Source organism: Somniosus microcephalus, chromosome 26, assembly GCF_052327205.1.
Source record: "Somniosus microcephalus isolate GS21.2 chromosome 26, FLI_Smic_1.0, whole genome shotgun sequence".
Taxonomy (NCBI): domain Eukaryota; kingdom Metazoa; phylum Chordata; class Chondrichthyes; order Squaliformes; family Somniosidae; genus Somniosus; species Somniosus microcephalus.
Genome location: NC_141012.1, coordinates 29487176 through 29508601, shown reverse-complemented (window position 1 = coordinate 29508601; position 21426 = coordinate 29487176). Strand labels below are relative to the sequence as shown.

General features: G+C 42.5%; 1 protein-coding gene across 23 annotated transcripts in view; it reads right to left on the bottom strand.

The window, feature by feature from the left end:
- The window catches only part of gramd1ba (GRAM domain containing 1Ba), a 458121-nt gene that overhangs the window by 39226 nt on the left and 397469 nt on the right, over window positions 1-21426 (bottom strand). For 22 of the 23 annotated variants that reach the window (XM_085968004.1, XM_085968003.1, XM_085968005.1 and 19 more), the window contains 8 exons: window positions 16538-16622; window positions 15194-15297; window positions 10373-10468; window positions 8244-8324; window positions 7051-7166; window positions 5936-6092; window positions 1710-1887; window positions 697-735 (listed from right to left, as the gene is read on the bottom strand). In XM_085968004.1, coding sequence (XP_085824130.1) covers window positions 697-735; window positions 1710-1887; window positions 5936-6092; window positions 7051-7166; window positions 8244-8324; window positions 10373-10468; window positions 15194-15297; window positions 16538-16622 — 856 coding nt within the window. The remainder of the gene's footprint in view (window positions 1-696; window positions 736-1709; window positions 1888-5935; window positions 6093-7050; window positions 7167-8243; window positions 8325-10372; window positions 10469-15193; window positions 15298-16537; window positions 16623-21426) is intronic. The other variant, XM_085968011.1, reaches the window with a different exon arrangement.

Sequence of the window (21426 nt, the reverse complement as noted above, 5' to 3'; positions counted from 1 at the left end):
TGCAGGTTTCCACAAGGATTGTGGTAAGTTATTTTTCCTTTCTTAATGCCAGTAATTAAAAAAAAACCTGCCTCGATTAAAAAAAACTTTTTAATGCCAGAAAATGCGAATCCATCTGGGACGCATTACAGCCCATCAGGCTTGGTTTCAAAACACTTGGGGGGAGAGAAAAATTGCTAAGCAGTTAATCAGTAGGCACTGCGGGAAGAAGGGAACGAGGAAGAGAAAACTGCTGCCTGTGGAAACCTTATGTTCCAAGTGAATGATTCGACATTAGGAGTAGGCTGTGCTCGAGGAATGAAGGGATGACTCTTAGGTAATCACGGCAAGGGATGTCTGCCACGTTTTACCAAACACAAAGAAAACAGGCTATGCAGCGATTCTATAATTGAGCCATATGATTCTGAGGCTCCTGTCCTGAACAAAATACAGGATTCATTGATTTTGGGAAAGCATATTTTATACAACACCATATGAAACAGCACTAATTTTCCAATATCTTGAGACAGTATAGAAGTCTGTGTTTCTAAATACACTATTAAACTTGACCACGTATTTTAAATTGGGTTGAATTCCCCTTATAGGTATGAAACCTGATTTTTTTTTTTAGTATTCACAAGACACAAAAAGATTTATTAAATAATCTTAAAATCTTTAAAAAAAAGATCGTTTATCTTTAAACTCAGTGTGCCATACCTGTTTTCAGTTTTTTAAAATCAGCTGTAGTTAGTCCCACTGAAATGAATGGAGACAGGAAAAATGAAAGTGAAAATAGGACAAAATTTTGTAATGAGTGCTCTGCTTAGACTGGCTATCATCACAGCTTCCAACTGTATTTTGTGCCAATACTTCTGATTCCACTTGTTAAAGAATGGTCGAGCAAGCATTCGAAATTCCGCTCGTGTGTGTGTTTCTGAGGTAATCAAAATATACTGAAAATAAACCAAAACACATTTTTGAAAACGCACATTGTGCTCTATTTTACATGCAGAATTTTATTTTATTAAAAAAAAAAATCTGGCTGCTCTTTTCTCTTCCTAGCTGAGATGGCTCAGCCCCCATATCAGTGTCAGTTTAATAGTCTCAGCTGTGGCTCAGTGGGTAGCACTCTTGCCTCTGAGTCAGAAAACCGAGGCCCCGTCTACTCTCTCAATGGACGTAAAAGATCCCATGGCACTATTTCGAAGAAGAGCAGGGGAGTTATCCCCGTGTCCTGGCCAATATTTATCCCTCAATCAACATCACTAAACAGATTATCTGGTCATTATCAAATTGGCTGCCGCGTTTCCTACATTACAACAGTGACTACACTTGGAAAAAGTACTTCATTGGCTGTAAAGCACTTTGGGACATCCAGTGGTCGTGAAAGGCACTATAGAAATGCAAGTCTTTCTTTCTTTCATGCAGTTTTTAAAGCAGATCAAGCTGGATAAAATTAAGTAAAACATGCCTTGGCTAATTTAAAATAATCCCCACAAAGTTCACATTTTCAGCATGATGGTCGATCAATATCACGTGATCAATATCGTGTGATCAGTTTCATAGGCCCTACACAGTATTTACCGATGAATAAAATCTCTTTCTAATGATGGTTTGCTGGTGTCCCCTCCCCACCCCCTCAGTCCAATCCAGGTTTCAGACCTGAAGTGGTAGAAAACCTCCGAAGACATGTTGAAAGTGACAGCAGATACACTGGGTTAATGACATACCCTCGTCGTGCGTTTCGGAGGAGTCGCTCAGCTCTGTCGGAATGTCCTCATTATCATTGAAGTCCAGAGAAGGGGAGTTTACCGGCAAACTGATTTCATTCTTGTCGATGGCCTGGAGGGCTGCAATTTCACTTTCTAGGTGACAATCAACTTCCTCCTCTGCCGGAATACCATCAAACTATGACACCAGAAATAAGAGAAATTCAATTTGCAGTGTCGGTTTTGAAGACCTTTGTGATTATGATTCCATTCCCCCCATAGTGTTGCAATAAGGTATTCGTTCATTCTCCTGGTTTTAAATCAGCCTGGCACCCTTAATTCTTCCATTAATGATACTTACCCGAAGTTGATCAATCATTGAAAAAAAAACTGCATAAAAACTAAACTTGTTCCTTACATCAGCCAATATCTTCCTTGCAGCGAGAATCTCCTGTTGGATTAAACTGAGTTTTCTTGACTTTTTATGCCTATTTCAATGAACTCGAGCCTAGAAATCGGATCGTGCCCGAACCGGAGCACAATCCGTGTGTAGAGCCCGCTGCACAGGCCTAATGAGGCTGGCAGGACCGTGGCAAACTGGCCCACCGACCTCATTAGTATAGAACCGTCAAGGGCCTAAGTTGAGCCTGGGGGAAGCGGGGAGGCAATCGGTAAGGGGGCGAGGGGTGGCCCATAGTTTAAATGTGGAGCTGGCCGCAGCATTACTGGCTTTACATTAAGGTATTTTTTTTTAAAAACTTATTGTTTTGGTGACGGCCTCCAGTGATCCCTTTAAGGACTGCTGGTTAGGGCGCATGTAGACCAGATAATCCTGGTCCAGTTCCGTTCAATCCTGTCCAGGCCACGCATCTACACGTACCCTCTTCCAGTAGGGATAGTTGTATGGCAATTAGGAACAAGAACCCTAGCTAATTTTTCCCTCTATTCATCTAGCTCTCTGAGGCCAACTATGTCACTGCTTCTGCTGCCTCAGGTAAAATCAGCTAACACAGCACAAACCAGGGCCGAGACCTGGGACCTTCCAAATATAGAAGGCTTAGAAACTTCAGGCTGGATTTTCCTTAAGCTGTCGGGAAGGAGGCGGGACTACAACTTTCGAGTTTTAGTCCCGCCTCCATCGACGTCCGGCCAATCGACGCGATTTTCCCTTGTTGAGCCCGCCCAGTGGGCTCAGCAGGCCAATTAAGGGCCACCTGGCAACAGGTGACATCACAGACTGAAATTTCATCTGTCAAAGTTTTTGACAGATGAAATATCAGTGTTTCACAGCTGTTTGAAGCTGTCAAACACTGACAGTCTGACTTCTAACCTGAGTCCTTCTAGGAGACTCAGTTAGAACTCTCACCGGGGCTGAAAGCTGAAGGCTGTCACTTTTCACAGATCGCAGCCATTCGGCTTTAAGTGCCGGCTGAGTGATGGACTCCCGCAGTCTAGAGGAAGAAAGGCTGTTAAGGTAAGTACAGGTAAGTAAAACTTCTTTACACACTTTAGACACACCAAACACACTTACCTTTGCACTCATGCACCCATCACTCACCTGAAACCGACATCGCGACCCCGCCAAGTCCTTCAACCCGACGGCCCACCTGCTCTAAGCTGGCGTGGTTTGGAGCCGTCGGGAATCCCATACGACACCCCTCAAAATAGGGATTAGGCTAAAAACTGCCTGTTAACTACCTGTTAACAGGCAGTTAATTGGCACTAATCCCTTCCCGCCTCGGGTTGGCGGGTCCCAGTGCGGGGCAGGTACCCGCCTCCCTTGAAACTTACGTGGAGGCGGGTTTTGGGCGGGATGGTGTCGGGACCCCCAAATTCGGGATTTTTGCCCCCCCCGCACGCCTGAAAGCCTGCCTCACGGCACACTGAAAATCTGGCCTTTTATCTCTAAGCCGTTGGGATATCAAATAGCCATTTCTAATTTTTGCCTAGCCCCTATTCAAATGTCTTCAGATCATGCACCAAAAGTGGCGGAGGACTGAGAAAATGACCTACTTGCAGGTGTGTTGCCATGTTCCTCTTTAACTGACTGCTAGATTGTTGGTAAGAGCAGTCCAGTGACTTCACATTTCTGTCACTTACAGGTAAACACAATTCAATGGAGTGGAACCAAACTGATGTCTGACTGCTCTGTGGCACTGTTTGTTGGAAGCTCAAACAGCCTACGCCATTATAATGTCTAGTAATAGGGAGCTAATGTCATTTACATTGCAGTTGCTGGTTGTAGCTGTTGTTTCTAGGTCAAGTGCATTAAATGATATGCCCATGTTCCATCTATTCAACCCAGGTCTCTCAGGGCTAAATTGCAAAATCAGAAGTTCTCCTGAGATTATGACGATTTACAGATAAATTCAGAGCAATCCCCTGTCTATTTTGTAAATGAACCATACAAACTTCTCAACTTTGAAGCAACACGAGCCCAGCCCAGTGTCTGATTCTCAGATTGAATCCGAGTTCTGAGCAAAATATATCGATTCCATATCCAAATCCTGTACATCTAATAAATAACCGCCACTGACCAAGAGCAGGCACTAAAGTGTTGCTATTTAGGGTAGCTGTTTCCTCTTACCAAAGTCATAACTAGAGGACTAAGATAAACTAATAAAGCTTAGGACCTACATAAACTAATAAAGCTTAGGACTGACATAAACTAATAAAGCTTAAGTTGCAAAGTTAGACTAAAGTGCTGCCAATAAGGTTCCTTGGGTTAGATGGGTTAGCCCTGGAGGAAAGGGCTGGAGGGTCTGCAGATTTTCTAGAGCTACCTTCAGTGCTAGAGGCGGTAGGAGGGAGGGAGGGAGGAGGCAGATTAGTAAAGGAACTCCTAAAAGAGTTACATAAAACAAGATGTCCAGTCCCTACCAAAAGAGCCAAGAACAGCAGCTGAACGTGGTAAATTAGTACCAATTACTAGCCGAAAGGGACATTGTTGCTTTCTTGGGACGTTTTCCAGGAAGGCTTAAGATTGCCAAACAGTGTATCTTTAAAACTCCACCGTGATGAGAATGGGGAACAGTTAATATACTGCAAATTCAACTTTCCTGAGTTTTTAACCTAAAATCGACTTTCAGTTGGATTTATTAGCTACGTCTGATTACTGATGCAATGATGTGATCGCACACTGACTACATGCAAGACATCAAGATGTTGAAGCATTTTAAAAGTTGAATTAAAAATAAATGTTGGAGATAAGGTGGCCCTGTAGTCAGTCACATTAAGGTTTTTATTGCCAAATTTCCCATTTCTCCTCTCCAGAAGGTACTGACTCCTGCTGCAGTACAGTTCCAAGAGCATCTTCTGGTACCTCAGCCAAGTGGCAACCCTAGACAATGATAGGCTAGTTAACCACTGAGGCATGACAACTGAATCTGTTCCTGTCCTTACCAGACATCCACATAGGTGCATCTTCCGGCAAGTATCACTAACTAGCAACTTACAGTAAGAATCGGAGCTGCTTTCCCCTCCCTTGGCCAGGGCTAATGTGGTCAATTGCAATGCCCTACTGCCACCGTGGCTGAGGTCATCTAACTCAACATAATCTCCAAATAAAAGCTGGGACCTTGAGGCCATTCCTCTGTGTGCTCTGAGGATGCAGCTGGAAGCATACTGCATGCCAAGACATTAAGTTGCTAAACATCAGTATGCCATTTTCAGTCTTCCAGGCAGTGGTTTAACACACTATTATATCTTATACATGATCTTTTCATAAATCTGATTTGTCTGAATTGAAATAAACATTGCATTTAAGGCTAAATTAATTATTTTGAGGATGGGGAGGTCAAAACAGCATGTACTTTTGGAGGTGCGTGGGTGGGTGGGGGGGTGGGGGGGTGGCGACGGCAGCAGAGGGGCGTGTTGGCAATGCATATGGTGCCAGTGACATGGCAGACAAAAAAATGGAAATTTTCCTGGACAGCCTCTCTAGTTTCTATGGATCTCTGTGTGTTGTCTTTATCAAGTGAGCCACTGGAGTTAGTCACATTAAATTTAATACATGGGGAGGAGACACATTATTTGAAAGCACTGAAATATGGTGCCATTAATTCTCCTCAATTCCAGTATTGTCATGAAACTTTCCTCAAGTCAACATTGCTGTTAGCATTTCAGAAAGACTTGCAGTATTTGTGGAGAGGGTTTTTTTTCATATTTTTGAATGATATTGTTACTATTTTGTTTTAATCAATTGATTTTCTGACAGTGAATTGAAAATGTCTGAGTTATTCACATACTGAGGCAGGAGCCTCACTGCTCCCTGTCGAGGTTAGTGTGCTGTTCGTGACTGACTTCTTGTGCATCAGTGGACTGGCATCCGTCTTTACTTCTATGCTGCTTTTAGATGAGTTATCATTCACCTCTACTTCTTCCACTGGGATCTCTTCGCAGAACCTGCCAGAAACAGAATGCACACCATTTCATATGACAATAAAATACTGACATATATATTTCACACCAGACAATGAAGCCAGACTTTGGAAAGCTCTCTGTTTTTGTCTGCATCAGTATACAGCTTTGCACATTGTAAGATGGATGACATTTGTTAAGAATCTTTCATCAATTAAATTCTTCAGATTGAGGCAAAGGAACAGGAGTCTAAATTTTCTGATCATCATTACCCCATTTTAAATAAAAGCATTAATGCGGCCATTAAAATAACAACAATTGGAAAATTGGAAAATCTAGGTTGCCCATTCTGAACTTACTACTTAAGTATCATGTGTTATCGATTTGGATTTACTCTCTAATTTTCCAAAATATATTTATTTTAATCTTCATAAAATTACTGTATAGCATTTGCGTTTTCAATTATAATTCATTCTGCAAATTTCTCTGAATTCTTCTTCTCCCTCCCATTCCAACTCCAATGCTCCTGTCATTCTCAAACAGAACTATCCCTCATTTTGTGTAAATAGCAGAGATCTGATTTGTCTGAACTTGCATATGATTCTGATGCTCATCCTCTGACGGACATGTGCTAGGTGCTGAGATGATTAGATACAAGATGAGAGAAGTTCTGTACTTTTATCGAGGATTACCCAACAATTAAAACACACAGACTTACAAAACATATATAAAAAAACAATAAGGTTATTGTCTAACACTTAAAAGTATAAGCCTTTGTCAGAACTAGGAATCTGAAACTAAGAATCCATTCAATCCTATGTTCATTATGTAAGTCAAGGCATATAAATGGACACAAATTGCTCCAATTGTGATATGCCTTAAAATGTCTGACGCACTCAATGAACACAATCTTCCTTGTTCTATCAGCCCTGCTGGCTTTATGTCATGGTGAATCAATATAAGGAGACAAGGGTTTGTTTAAAGGAAATAAAAGGTTTCTCACCCCATTGTGTTGAAGTCATCATCTGGTGGAACATAATCTTCATCATCACTGGTCAGACCAAGTTCATTCCCATAACACTGATGAACAAAGTGCCACAGCTCTTTGGGACAAAGAGGCTGCAAACATGGAATTAAATCCATTAGGTAATTTGTAAAATGAATGCGAATGCCTTTGTGTTTTGCACAAAAACTAGTTTGAGTTCACAATAACAACTAGAGATTGCACTGCAGTGCAATCACATCAGACTGAATCGCAGTTCGCAAACATTGGAGAGCAGAGAATCACTGCCCCCAGTTCTACTGCCAGTAGTTTTACATGACAATGACACTGGCGGTATGAACTAATCACACCTGTTGAAATGTGCTAGGTACGTACAAAACCTCTGAAAAAATTAGATACATTTTTGTAAAAAATTATAAGCTCATTTTTCTGATACATCCTTATCATAAATCCCTTATGCCAGCTGGTGATGTGGCATATGCTTGTGATACCTGCTTTACTACATTTTCTGCCAAGTGTCCCATATTGATGGCTTGGACAGGAAAAAGCAGCTTTCCCCAGCCAGGACTGGAGGGGAGATGGGGTGTCGGAAAATCAGCCCAAATATCTATAAGATGTTAAAAATCTACACCTAGATCATAGGAATTTGTAATGGAAAAAACTGACATGTCCATTTTTATACTGTAATTACACAGTACTGATAACTGGAGAAACTGCAGTGCCACCACTGGTAGGATGATATAATTACAGTTTATCTGGAATGTTCTCATTATAAATTCTTATTTTCACATTCATAACAAAAGTATAAAATTAAGGACAGAACATACAGACTTTAAAATGGAAACTGAAATATCCCCCACTCTCTAACCCTGTTTCACATGAAGACTACACTTTGTCTCGACTCCCCCGGTGCAACACAGCGGGAGACTGACTATGTTTTTATTCTTTTTGAGGTTGATCTCTCTATATTTTTCCACCTTTTTCCTTTTCTGCAGTCATGAAGACAAATTTCTTGCAAATGTTGCTCTAAGTGAGACCTACAAATTTCATGTAACTGGCCTGGTTCTCTCTCTCTCTCGGTGGAATTGCGTCTGACCTCTCCCATGGGAAATCACCTTCAGACTCTAGCATGCTGCACCATCCGTGTCATTTCTTACTTATGTAGTTCGATTCTCAATAGTTTTGATCTTTACCTTTTCAAGCAGTGCATTTTGCCAGAGTCTGAACATCATCATGAAGGTTCTGTCCCGGGCTCCAAATGAAGTAAAAAAGTGCTGTAAACAAATGACAAAGACAAACCATTGGCTGCACGGAATAAAGGAGGAGCTTTCAACACCTGAACTGCCATAAACAGATTTCACAGCAACTCATTCACTGCTCTCGGTAGGTCACTTGGTGCAATCATATCCTCTCTGAACAGTTGCAACAGAAGTCACAAAGTTCAGCCAGTGCAGTGGTGCGATGGCAAACCCCAGCTACAGAGCAGCAGTGAGGAGGTGTCATAAAACAATAAAAGTTTCCGAGTCTAATTCCCAAATATTCTGGCACAGACACGATGGGCCGAATGGCCTCCTTCTATGATTTAAAACCCATCAGAGAGTGAGAACCGTACGAACATCAGCAGCTCAAGTCAAACGGTCTTACTGGGACACCAAGTTACTACTGGTTCTGCTGTCACTTACAATATCAACAGGAAAACACACAAGTAAACTGCACCACTTACAAGAGGTAATAGACACATCTTACATCAGGCTTAAAAGTCCAATTTGTTCTATGCTGGGACTCTCCTCAGGGGGCTGGGGTGGGGAACGGACTTCAGCCCACGCTCCGACTGGAGCCCCCAACAAAGTTTCTTGATTCCAGGTGGGATACCGCCAAGAGGGAGCTCACCCTGCTAAAGAGGGAAATTCTGCAGGTATTGCTGCTGCGGCGCCAGAAGAGTTGGGTGCAATGTTTAAGGGGCAGAAGTGCCCCCCGAGATTGCAGTAGATGTCCCACTGAAGGCCTTGGTCGAGAATGCGATCTTCGGCAGGTAAAGGCTGCTTCCCAAGTCTTTCGGCCAGCTTCCCTATGGCGGCCCTGGGAACCAGCGGTAGCATGGGTGAACGGGACAAATAAAAATCTGTTGGGTACCTGGGCCCCGCCCTGCCCCACCATGCCCCCCACTATCACCTGATAAGGAATGGTTTCACCAGCATGAAGAAGCAAGTGCACACGAATCCAAAGGACAATCGTGACTCATACTGTTTAGCATTGCTGAAACAAACTTACAGCCTTCATAATGGACTCATCTGTGCTAAAGTGCATGGCGAAAGATCTACAATGATTTAAACTTAAATACCAAGGGCTGGATTTTGTCAATGGGGAGCTTTTGGAGGCGGGACTCCGACTTGTCGGGTTTTAGTCCCGCCTCCATCGACTTGTGGCCAACCCACGCTATTTTCCCTTGATTGACCTTGTTAAGCCCGCCCAGCGGGCTCAGCAGGCCAATTAAGGGAAAGTCGGTTACAGGTGATGTCAGCGAGTGACGTTTCATCTGTCACGAGCTTTTGACAGATGGAATGTCATTGTTTGACAGCTCTGTGAAGCTGTCAAACACTGACAATCTGTCTTCTAAGTTGTGTCTTTACTCAAGACTCAATTAGAAAGCCTTCCTGACCAGAAAGCAGAAGGCTGCAGCTTTTGACAGTTCAGCAGCCATTCTGCTTTCTGTGCCGGTGAGCGGAGGGACTCCAGAGACCTGAAGGGAGGAAGCCTGAAGGAAGAAGTAAAGTAAAACTTATTAAAACACTTTACACACACCTCACACACATACTTCTGCACACATGCACCCATCACTCACCTGCACACTCATCTTGGCCCCTCCGACCCCCGCCCCGCCTCGCTGACCCTGGCGAGGTTCAGAGCCATCGGGAAGCCTACACTTCCAGGCTCAAAATAGGGATTCTCCAAAAAACTGCCAATTAACTACCTGTTAATAGGCAGTTAATTGGCATTAATCCCCTTCCTGCCTCGAGGAGACGGGACCCAACGCGGGTCGGGTACCCGCCTCCTGGGAAAATGGCACGGAGTTGGGATGGGTACCCGCCCCCAGATTCTGCCATTTTCCTGGCAGTCCCGCCTCCAAACCCACCTCCCCAGGGCTGGCAAGATCGCGCCCAAAGTGTCTGTTTCAGTTTCTGGTTGACTGAGGAAAACCCATCTCGCTGGCTTTCTAGCGAGCCCAATGTATTGCATTCCATGAAGCATTATGTTCAACCCTATATATCGGCTGGCTTGTTCTACTAGAGGTACCTTGTATGAGACACTGATTGCATCTTACCTTTTCAGTGTCAGTGCAAACTTGGACAGCATTGGGAATGAGGCGGGCTGTTTTCTCCTTTGTCATCGAGCAAACGTCCTTGAGCCGTACAGTAAGCTAGACCACACAAGAGATTGTACATTCAAAGATTGCCTATAAAATGCAGCCTGTTGTGAAATAGTCAGAGAGAATGTCCTGTTTTTGGAAGTAAACTTGTGGGGTTTTTTTTTAAACTAGACTGAGTTTGCACATCTTAAATGGGCATTGCCACTTGGTAATGTGCATTACAAGGCACATTACCAGAGCTGACGTGTGCACAGTTAGAGTATCCATAATGCAATGAGGTTACTACATTTTCTGGAAATGAATTAATTAGAAATGAATACATTCCTCCCCCCAAAACCTTCCCAGAACTTTTTGCTGCAGCAGACAGCTTTAAGTCATACAGATGTCTCTCTAGACAGATGTGGGACTACGCCACCTTATCTGCAGCAACAGGAAATGATCCCATCAGCCATTTTTCCGCTCAGTTTTCAAGTTACTGCTGGCTGTTCCAACAACTCAGATTACATTAAAATCCCAAGTATGATAACAAGAAGCACGTTAAAATAGAAACTTGAAAATGACCAACTTCCAACTTGACTATAACAAAAATTATATCCTCTAGAACGTGTTGGAGGAGATATAAATAGGCATGAATGTACGAAACATGACATCTGGGTAAAGACTGTAGGGACATTTCATGAGGCTTAGGATTCTATTTACTTGTGGAGAGAGTAACAATAAGTCCAGTGTTGCCCATTTTATTAGCAATGACTAACAAAATAAACAGAAGTAAATGACGCAGAAAGTCATATCCGGACCGCTATAATCCATTCCCATTCCTGCTAATTACAGTGAAAAAGCACGCGAAAGGAAAAGGGATATTTCACCAATTTGTTCTACAGCACAGATCAGAATTTTCATCCTTACAGTTAGTGATGTTAAAGTTGGCAGAAGACAGATCATGAGAGCAACAGAACCTCCTATCACGTGGTTATTACGAGGCTGCTGTCAACTAATTTCAATGAACTGTTCAATCTGCTGCCATCTTTAGTATAGCAGCTAACACAGCAGCCATACACTATGGTTTTAGCATAACCCCAAGCACGGATATCTGAGCATGATCCAAATAAAAAAGTCTCGCCATCTATTTATTTTGTTCATTATTAATGATTTTGAAACATTTTCATCTAAACACACATATTTGAAATATGTTTGTTTATGCAGTGAGGGTTGATGACCATATCTGGAGTTCTGGCTTGAATGGGTCTGAGGGCTCTGCATTAACACACAGTCAATGCTAAAACATCCTAACTTGGGGGTTTATGTCTCAATTGTAACGGATGATTCAGCATTGACTGTGTAGATTAACTCAGCTCCTTTGTAATCAAGTCCAGTAACCCTTCAGGCCTGCTCTCAACATTCATTTTTCAATAAAAAAATCATTCAAAAATGTATAAAACAAAGCAAAAATGATGTTAACGTTAATGTTAGTAATAATTCTGTTTGATTCCTCATTTCATTAATTATAATAAAGCGATTTTGATGGTTCGCTTCAGTTTGGAAAAAAGCCGATCCTGATGGTGTTTTAAAAAGGTCAACAGACTGAACTGTAGATTGTTAAAGATCATGCCAGGGTGGCCTGGTGGTGTAACCACAGAGAGGTGGATATGGATTTTCAGACATAGTTTTCTGCAGAGTGAGCGCCCCACCCTGACTGAGCCGTGATTACAGAACGGGAAGTGGAAGTTCTGCCGATTCTCACAGGAACAGAAATCAGCGGGCAAGCCACTACAGGCTGCGCTAATGCACCTTGCTGCGGCTGGTTACAGCGCAGCATTCTCAGAGTCCAAGGGGTGCTGTTCTCGTCTCCCTGCTTGGACAGTCAAAAGGGAAGAAAGTAGCCAAAAAAGGGGAAGTTTAAAAAGTTAGAATGAGGGAAAATTTGAACCCATGCCATAATTCTTTAGAAGGTAATTACGTGTTATTTTGAACCATTAATCTTCACTGTTTAAAAAGCATGGGCTACATGAAATGTGAGCTTTAAATTATGCACCACACACAAATGTACCCTCGGCCTTCCAGGAATGTTTCCTTTGGAAGCGAGTCTGTTATGCTAGCAATCTAATGTTTTAACTGCTTCTTGGGGTGGATTGGAAAGATCTCAACATGGAGCAGACTGTGTAAATTCAATTTGTTGAAACTCCCCCTTGTTTTGGATCCATTTCAATTGTTTTATCCATTGCTTTGGCAAGAAGATCTAAAGCCTCCTAAATGTACAGAAAGGACTTTGTGAAATGTTCCAAAATGAAGATGTCTGGTGAGATGCTTTCCATCGGAAAGGAATTTTATTTAAAACTGTATGTCTGCATCAGCGAAATGGTAAAGATTAGGGCTACGTTTAGTGACATAAGAACCTTCTTGAAGATAGTTTTAAATAATAATTTTCTCATTATTCCAAAACTTTAAAATTACAATGAAGCGAATGTAAAACTCAAAAGAGATTAATGAAAGAAAACAGCAATTAAAAAAAAAACAACGGCCCTGAAATTGCGGTGAAATGCCCCACAAGCACGGTGGCATAGTGGTTAGCACTGTTGCCTCACAGCGCCAGAGACCCGGGTTCGAATCCGGCCTCGGGTGACTGTCTGTGTGGAGTTTGCACATTCTCCCCGTGTTTGCGTGGGTTTCCTCCGGGTGCTCCGGTTTCCTCCCACAGTCCAAAGATGTGCGGGTTAGGTTGATTGGCTATGATAAATTGACCCTTAGTGTTAGGGGGATTAAATACGTGGGGTTACGGGGATAGGGTGGGATATGTGTTGGTGTAGGGGTTACGGGGATCGGGTGGGATATGTCGGTGCAGGCTCGATGGGCCGAAATGGCCTCTATCTGCACTGTGGGGTTTCTGTGATTTCTGTTTCTGTGAAGTTGCAGATTTCAGAAATCCGGATCTTGTGGCCTGTCAAAGTACGTGTTGACGGGCCATCCCCGGGGGCTCTGAAAAAGCAATCGCTGGCGCAGAGTTGGACTATTTGCCCAGCGACTGGCCAGCAATTGCCACTTAAGTCTTATGATTGATGCCAACGGGCCTGTTTGCATCAGCGTAAGGGGTTATCGGAGGCTTAAATTAAACATTTATAGATTCAAAATTATGCACTTACACTTTATTAAATGAGTTTATGCAAATATTGGCTCGGATTACAGTTTTAATGTGTGAAATTATCAAAAAATTACATTTTTGTTGCGTTTGGTGGTAATTATGATTAAAATTTAAAATTCTCTGAATTGTATAATTTTTACATTTTGAGATTCCATTGCATATCATTCGGGAATTCCCTTCATAACGATGTCAATGGAATTATCCTTTGTCATTGGAGGACCAGACCCACGTGATCCCAGGTATGCTTCCGAACTGCCTGCGTCCCTGGGATCCGTGGGCCATTACGCTGTCCTCTGCCTCGAGGCCTGAGACCACAACGCTTCGCAGCCTGGGCAGCAGGAGGTACTTTCGCAATTGTTTCGTGGGTCGGAGGCGTACTTCAGAGGTACGTCTCCGACCGCAATTTCTAGGCCAATGTCCACACCTGTGGATTTCAAAATCTCTTATTCTTTAACATCAGTGCTCAAATATTTAATACAGGAAACTTTGTGATATCCGGCACCGACGGGACCGGGCTGTTGCCGTCCCATCAAAACTGCCGGACAAACCAGCGCTAATGTTGAAACATACGGAGCTCTCTCCGTATCTGGCAACAAACCCAACAGCTTCTAAACAGTCGGCCGTACCTTGCAAGCGTCTCTGTAGCTTAGCAACAGCTTCAACTAGACCTTGCAAAGCCTGACTGGTGAAAAAAAAGCAACGAAAAGAAAAAAAAACTAACGAAACGGCTCCTGATTTTTGCCGGTGGATCGAGCATTCTGGACAGTTAACCTCCAGATAAACCAAAGTTTCCTGTACAGAACCATTTGAATTTTTGAGAAAATTTTATTTTTGGCAAAGGAACCAATTAATTCCAATTTTTAAAAAAATGCTTCTCAATTTTTACTTTTTATATTATCTCCTCTGCAGCTCCACAAATTTTCTGTCCATCCATTTAGCACCACCCACACTAACATGGTGAGTTATACAATTAGTGTCCCACACTAACATGGTCGCTGTCTTTTTGGTTCCCTACCTCATTCTATTTCAATTATAAAGTCTCTAATTGATTTTAAGTCAAATTTCCATTTTTCAGGACAGTATCTGTCCCAATAGTTTTACATCATTAGGCAAATATTTTAGGAAATGTAAATTTTTATTTTTGTTCGACATAAACAAAAACAATCAATTAGGAAATGAGTTTGCACAAGCCTCCCTGATACACTAACACAGCCCTTTTAATGGGTTGTATCGCAATAATCACCACTGCTCCAATGCAACCCATCAGATCTGCTACAGCCCATGTTATTGGATACTGCAGTCCATATAACAAACAACAACATTTCCCACTGACTAAAATGGATAAGCTCTAGTCGACATGTTAACTCAAATTCTATATTAAACCAAGGAGTACAATCTTAAGTTACCTATTAAATGAATGGCATTTTATTTGGAAAAATATTACACTGATGACTTTATAACATCTTACAAGGTTTTCTTAGGTGACACTACTGTCCTTCGGACTATCCCCATGACCTAACCATTTTATAAAACCGCCTACAGGAACATTCAACATGCCAGCAGATACAAGTCATAATAGTGCACATTGTCTTCTTAAAATTAGAGGAAAATAGTATCTGTATTAGTTCAGGACTCCATACCAGTGTTTCCCATCTGAAGATGTTGCTATAGAAACAGATCCAGTTTTCTGAGAGGTAGAGTCGCCCCTGAAGGAGGATGTCCCTTTGCAGGGCACATGAGTAATCTGGCAAAGGTCAGGTCACAACAGAAACAAAATAAAAGTCATTATAAATATGCATAAAACTGTCCACCAGAACCCAACATATACAGTATATTCAATAATATCTAAAGCAATCTGCACTCTTAAGATCAACAGCATCCCAGTGTTAATGGTGGTCAGCACCAGCATTGAGTCTATATGGCTCAAAGGGCCGAATGGCCTAGTCCTGCTCCTATTTCTTATGTTCTTAAGGCAAATTTAGATTGTTGAGTAGTTGAAATGATTTAACCTTCAATCAAACTGAGGTGAACCGACTTACTATAAAAACTGCTTTGGCCACCCACAACAGTCATACATTTAGCTTCCAGAAACTGTGCAGATTTTAGAAAAGGAATGGTTTTTACCCAATATCCATTTTAGCTTAGTATTGAGGCCCTCTCTGCATCAGTGGGCACATATCACGTCTTGTTTCCATCATTGCACAGGTAAATGTTAATATGACTCCCATGGTAAATCAAGCCCAATTTGAACAATATATGTAACTTTTGAAGTATTCAAATTACACTATGAATTTCAAAATTAAGTTAAATAGGCATGCGATTTATGTTTTTGAAACTTTAGTCAACTAATGAACAGGGATTGGCTCTTTTACTAACAGGCAGTAATATGGATTTTGGTTCCACCCCAACACTAAACTTGAGGAGCGTACATCAGATGTGAAGGCGCAAACTGACTCCGAAGTGAAGGGAGGTGAAACTCCCTCCCTCCAGTGATCTCAGTCCACTTCGCCCTGGTGTCAATTCAGGCTCCGATTCTGGTTTCAGGCCGTACTTACACTACAAATGCAATGTTGGAGTGGGGACCACACCACTTTGCAGTACAGTTATCGAGTGAATTTCATCCTAAACTCCTCATAAAAAGAATGATTTCAACTGAATTTCAGAACTTGTAACAATCTGCCACAAAGCCTTTAACACATTCAATTTTTCTCGTAAATTGCAGCAGGGGTATGAAGCAAAATCCAAATGGTGAGCCATGCTGGAAATATTACAGTATCACTGGAGCTTAGTGGTCTGTTTTGTTTTTATGATCAGGAAACAGTCTACCAATAATTAATTCCTTCCCAGTCATCCAAATGCATCTTATTTAGTATGGAAATATTTATCTAATGAGAAATGTTTAGTCTTTTCATGCGGCCAGTCTTGTTGTGAAGCATGCTTATGAAACAGTGCGTGGTCGACACGAGTGGATGCTTGTTCTTTACCAACAATGAGTCGCTCCGTGTCTGGCAGCTGCTTAAAGAGCTTTCTGAAATCCTCATTCCGTTGTTTGTAGGTTGGACTCAAAACCTGAAATACAAAAGCAGGTGAAGACTTTCCTTTCAAACCGATTTCTAAAATTCTCGAACAGAAACCTTTTCTGGAACACTTAACAAGGCTTTCTTTTTCCAAAATAGGCGCAGAATCTCTCGCCATCTTGAAATACAATGTGGGGGGGGGGGGGGGAGTTTTAACCTAATTTGCCGGGCGGGAAACCCATGGCATCGGGTGGAATGCGGGGTTTACACATCGCCCAATATCACCCTCCCGTGAGTGACCTCAATGGAGAGTAAAGTCGGGTGGGGTGTAAAACTAGCGCTGCGCACGGTCCAGTCAGTTTCCTGAAGGCCGGGTTGGGTTAAAATTGACCCCCCAGTGCATTTCCCCTAGAACTGGATCGTCCAAGCGTGATCTCTTTGTAGACCACAGGAGTGCGTAGCATGGAGCCCCTGGGGCCGTACTTTAAATCTACACTCCCGTTACTCGGCATAGATCTCAACTTGCTGTTGCTAACGGATCTTGGTGTTCTGATTTATCCAGTAATGAGACAACAGCGCTTAAAACATCAGTGTCCTCAAAACACAAACAGGACAAACCAGCAAATGAGGACTATATAAATGGGACAGAGTTGCCGGTGAGCAGAGGCTACACATGGCCCGTAGACTAGTCACCCTTGCTCTCGCAGGTGGCTTTGGACAGTCATTCAAAAAGCCTACTGGGGCGTGTTAGATATTTTTCATGGCTTCTCGATTAACAAGGAAGCCAAACCAATATTGATTACTTTCGAGCACGTGCAAATACGTTAATAAGGGTTAACGGGAAGATGGCTACTGACTGAAAAAACAAGTAAAAAAAAGTCAGTCACATACACTACAAATATTTAGTTGTCTTAAATATTAACTTACATGACTAATATGTGTACAGTGGAATTCTGATTATACAATACATTGCTACATAAACAACATTGATTATTTAACCAATCCGAGACTATAAAGAAACTAGACTGGAACGCAGTAAAATATGCATCAGGTACACATGCATTTAAGCATATTTACATTGCTCTATGTACAATAACCACGAGGCACTCATTCAAATCTTCATGTTTATAAATGATTTGCTGAGCTTTACATTCCTTCAGTTTACAACACAAGCCCCAGAAATCTTAGCGAATATTTTAATATGTGAATATGTCCTGACACTACATCCAAGATGCAAAATTATACAGAATATAAATATACAAAAAGGTGCCAATGACAGACAACATTGGCACTGCCAGAATGAATTGTGGGACATCTTTGATATGATTCAAATCTTTCATCTGGTTCAAGTCTATTTCTGTGCTCCATAATACATGATAATTGTGTTCATTTCACTTCTGTCTGTGACAATCAGAGTGGTAACAAAGGGTGCGAAGGAACCTTTTGTTCCTCCTCTCTCTCCCCGCCCCCCCCCACCCACCATGCAAAATAAAATTCCACATGTCAAGAAACTGACACACATTAACCAAAGCTTGCTCCCCAAGCTCTTGTCCTGCCCATGACAGGCAAGCAATGCAAACGGGGCTATTTTAATCTATGCAGTCTGTGTTTGGAGAACATTTAGACCGTCAAGACTCCAAATATCGTCCTCACAAATTGTGCATTTAGCTTATGCCACAGGTAAAACACCAGACAGTGTCTTAAGGGTCACACAGAGTTAAGTTTTAAGTATGCTGAAATGATGAACCTCTTATGGCACTGAGCTGATGTGTCAGCTAAGGTGTCAAAAAAACATGAAGGTGCCGACTAATGCTGGGGCTCAGTGCCACAGTAACCAGACCTTTTCTGGTGTGATGCATACGTGGCCATTCTACATCTCAAACTTGACTGTGATTAATAGCAGACTGACCATGGACAGCATCATAGCGATGTCAATCCTGTCCGCAGCCGACATCCACAAACATACTTTCCAGCGCAGGTAACTGGACGGTGATCAGGAGCAGAAACACTGCTTCATTTTTCCCCTCCCCAGCACAGATGCATTGTGGCCAATTGCAACACCTTAGCTATTCTCCTGCCTAAGAGCAGCTAACTTAGCACAAACCAGAGTTCAAATCTGGAACACCCTCAGATTTTTGATCATCAAACACTACAAATAATATGCACATTGTCAGCAATAGTTAGCTTAATATTCAGAGACAAGTAAAATGTAAGCCTTAAAAACTGGCTGTCTAACAAAATACTCTGAGAAAAGTCAGGACTAGAATGTGTCATTATTTTGCAGCTGCTGTTTAAGTTTTATGTTTTTGAAATATCAGTGCCTACACTTAACTTGCAGTACTGTAATAAATAATTACAGACAGCATCACTAGTGACACTACAAATACTTCAGAAAAATAACATACCTCAAAGTACTTGTATCTTTTTCTGTTTATTGGATACAAGATTGGAGTGGAGTCTTGGAAGTACCTGGTATGAGTACTTCAGAAGACTTGTTTGTCCTTCCATTAATTCTTATTGCAATCGGAACAATATGTGGCTGGTACACAGGCTATTCCAATTAAAATCAAGTGAGGTAAGAGCAAACTCCACTTAACAGTATCTTCCTGTTAAGAACAAGTGATTATACAGTCAGGACCAATAACAAAAAAAGGCTCAGACTCTAAGTACCTACTGACAGCTGCTAAAATGATTGATTATCGCCTCCACACACTCTCCCCCCAATATTCTTCCTTTTCTCCTGCAGAGGTACAGTTACTACCAACAACAACTTGTATTTATATAGCGCCTTTAACGTAGTAAAACGTCCCAAGGCGCTTCACAGCAGTATTATAAGACAAAATATTTGACACCGAGCCACATAAGGAGAAATTAGGGCAGGTAAGCTTGGTCAAAGAGGTAGGTTTTAAGGAGCGCCTTAAAGGAGGAAAGAGAGGTAGCGAGGCGGAGAGGTTTAGGCAGGGAATTCCAGAGCTTCGGGCCTAGGCAACAGAAGGCACGGCCGCCAATGGTTGAGCGATTATAACCAGGGATGCTCAAGGCGGCAGAATTAGAGGAGCGCAGATATCTCGGTGAGTTGTGGGGCTGGAGGAGATTACAGAGATAGGAAGGGGCGAGGCCATGGAGGGATTTGAAATCAAGGGTGAGAATTCTGAAATCGAGGCGTTGCTTAACCGGGAGGCAATGTAGGTCAGCGAGCATAGGGGTGATGGGTGAATGGGACTTGGTGCGAGTTAGGTCACGGGCAGCCGAGTTTTGGATCACCTCAAGTTTACATAGCGTAGAATGTGGGAGGCCAGCCAGGAGTATGTTGAAATAGTCAAGCCTAGAGGTAACAAAGGCATAGATGAGGGTTTCAGCAGCGGATGAGCTGAGGCAAGGGCAAAGACGGGTGATGTTATGGAGGTGGAAATAGACGGTCTTAGCTATGCCGTGGATATGTGGTCGGAAGCTCATTTCAGGGTTAAATTTGGCACCAAGGTTGTGAACAGTGTGGTTCAGCCTCAGACAGATGTTAGGGAGAGGGATGGAGTCAGTGGCTAGGGAACGGAGTTTATGGCGGGGACCGAAAACAATGGCTTCAGGCATCCTAATATTTAATTAAAATTTCTGCTCATCCAGAACTGGATGTCAGACAAGCAGTCTGACCATTTAGAGACCATGGAGGGGTCGAGAGAAGTGGTAGTGAGGTAGAGCTGGGTGTCGTCAGCGTACATGTGGAAACTAACGCTGTGTTTTCGGATGATGTCGCCAAGGGGCAACATGTAGATGAGAAATAGGAGGAGGCCAAGGATAGATCCTTGGGGGACACCAGAGGTAACGATGTGGGAGTGGGAAGAGAAGCCATTGCAGGTGATTCTCTGGCTACAATTAGATAGATAAGAATGGAACCAGGCGAGTGCAGTCCCACCCAGCTGGATGACGGTAGAGAGGCATTGGAGAAGGATGGAGTGGTCAACCGTGTCAAAGGCTGCAGAGACAAGTCAAGAAGGACGAGGAGGGTACCTCATCCAAGTGACCCATGAGTCTCGACAGAGAGTGGTGGTAGGCTTTTAGAATTATGGAGGACCTCACAACCAAGATCAATCCTATCCTCAGTTGACAACCACACACACTTGCCAGTCACTGCCACTGGATAATGATCAAGAGCAGGCACCCTGGCTGCTTTTTACCCTTGCTAGTCAAAAAAACAACTGAGGCTAATTGTAGCACCCTACACATGCCCCAGCTGAGAGTACCTCACTCAACACATGAACCAAATCTGGGACCTCTGGTCTGCATATCCACTAGGCCATCAGGAAACTCAATGATTAAAATATTGCAGCTAGAATTTCCCCCCAATTACTGTACATGTCAATTTGCTATCTAATGTAACACAATTCCTTTTTTTTTAAAGTTTGAATAGCAGAAGTTACAAACACTTGGTTTGGATGATGTCACCCACTACAAGAGCAAAGCCTGATTGGTTTCTGATCACTTGAAACCAGAGAGTATGTCAGATGTTTGAACACACTCCCAGCCACTTCTCCCCCATTGTCTTCCTTCTTTTGTGAAATTCCCTATGCAAAGCTACACTGCTGCACATCAGCAACACTGTGGAGACTATATAGACTCTGACAGCACAGAAAGGGGCCATTCAGCCTATTATGCCTGTGCCAGCTCTCAAAGATTTAACCAATTTGTCCTGCCCCCCCCGCTCTTTCCCCAAAGCCTTGCAAATTTTTCCTTTTTAAGTGTACCATGTGACTTCCACAATGCACAGGAAGAAGTTTTTTTATGGGATGTTTGATGTTTATCAAGGCAAGAGATATTGGTGTTGGATAATGAATACTTTCCTAATTTCAGCACCAGGTGAT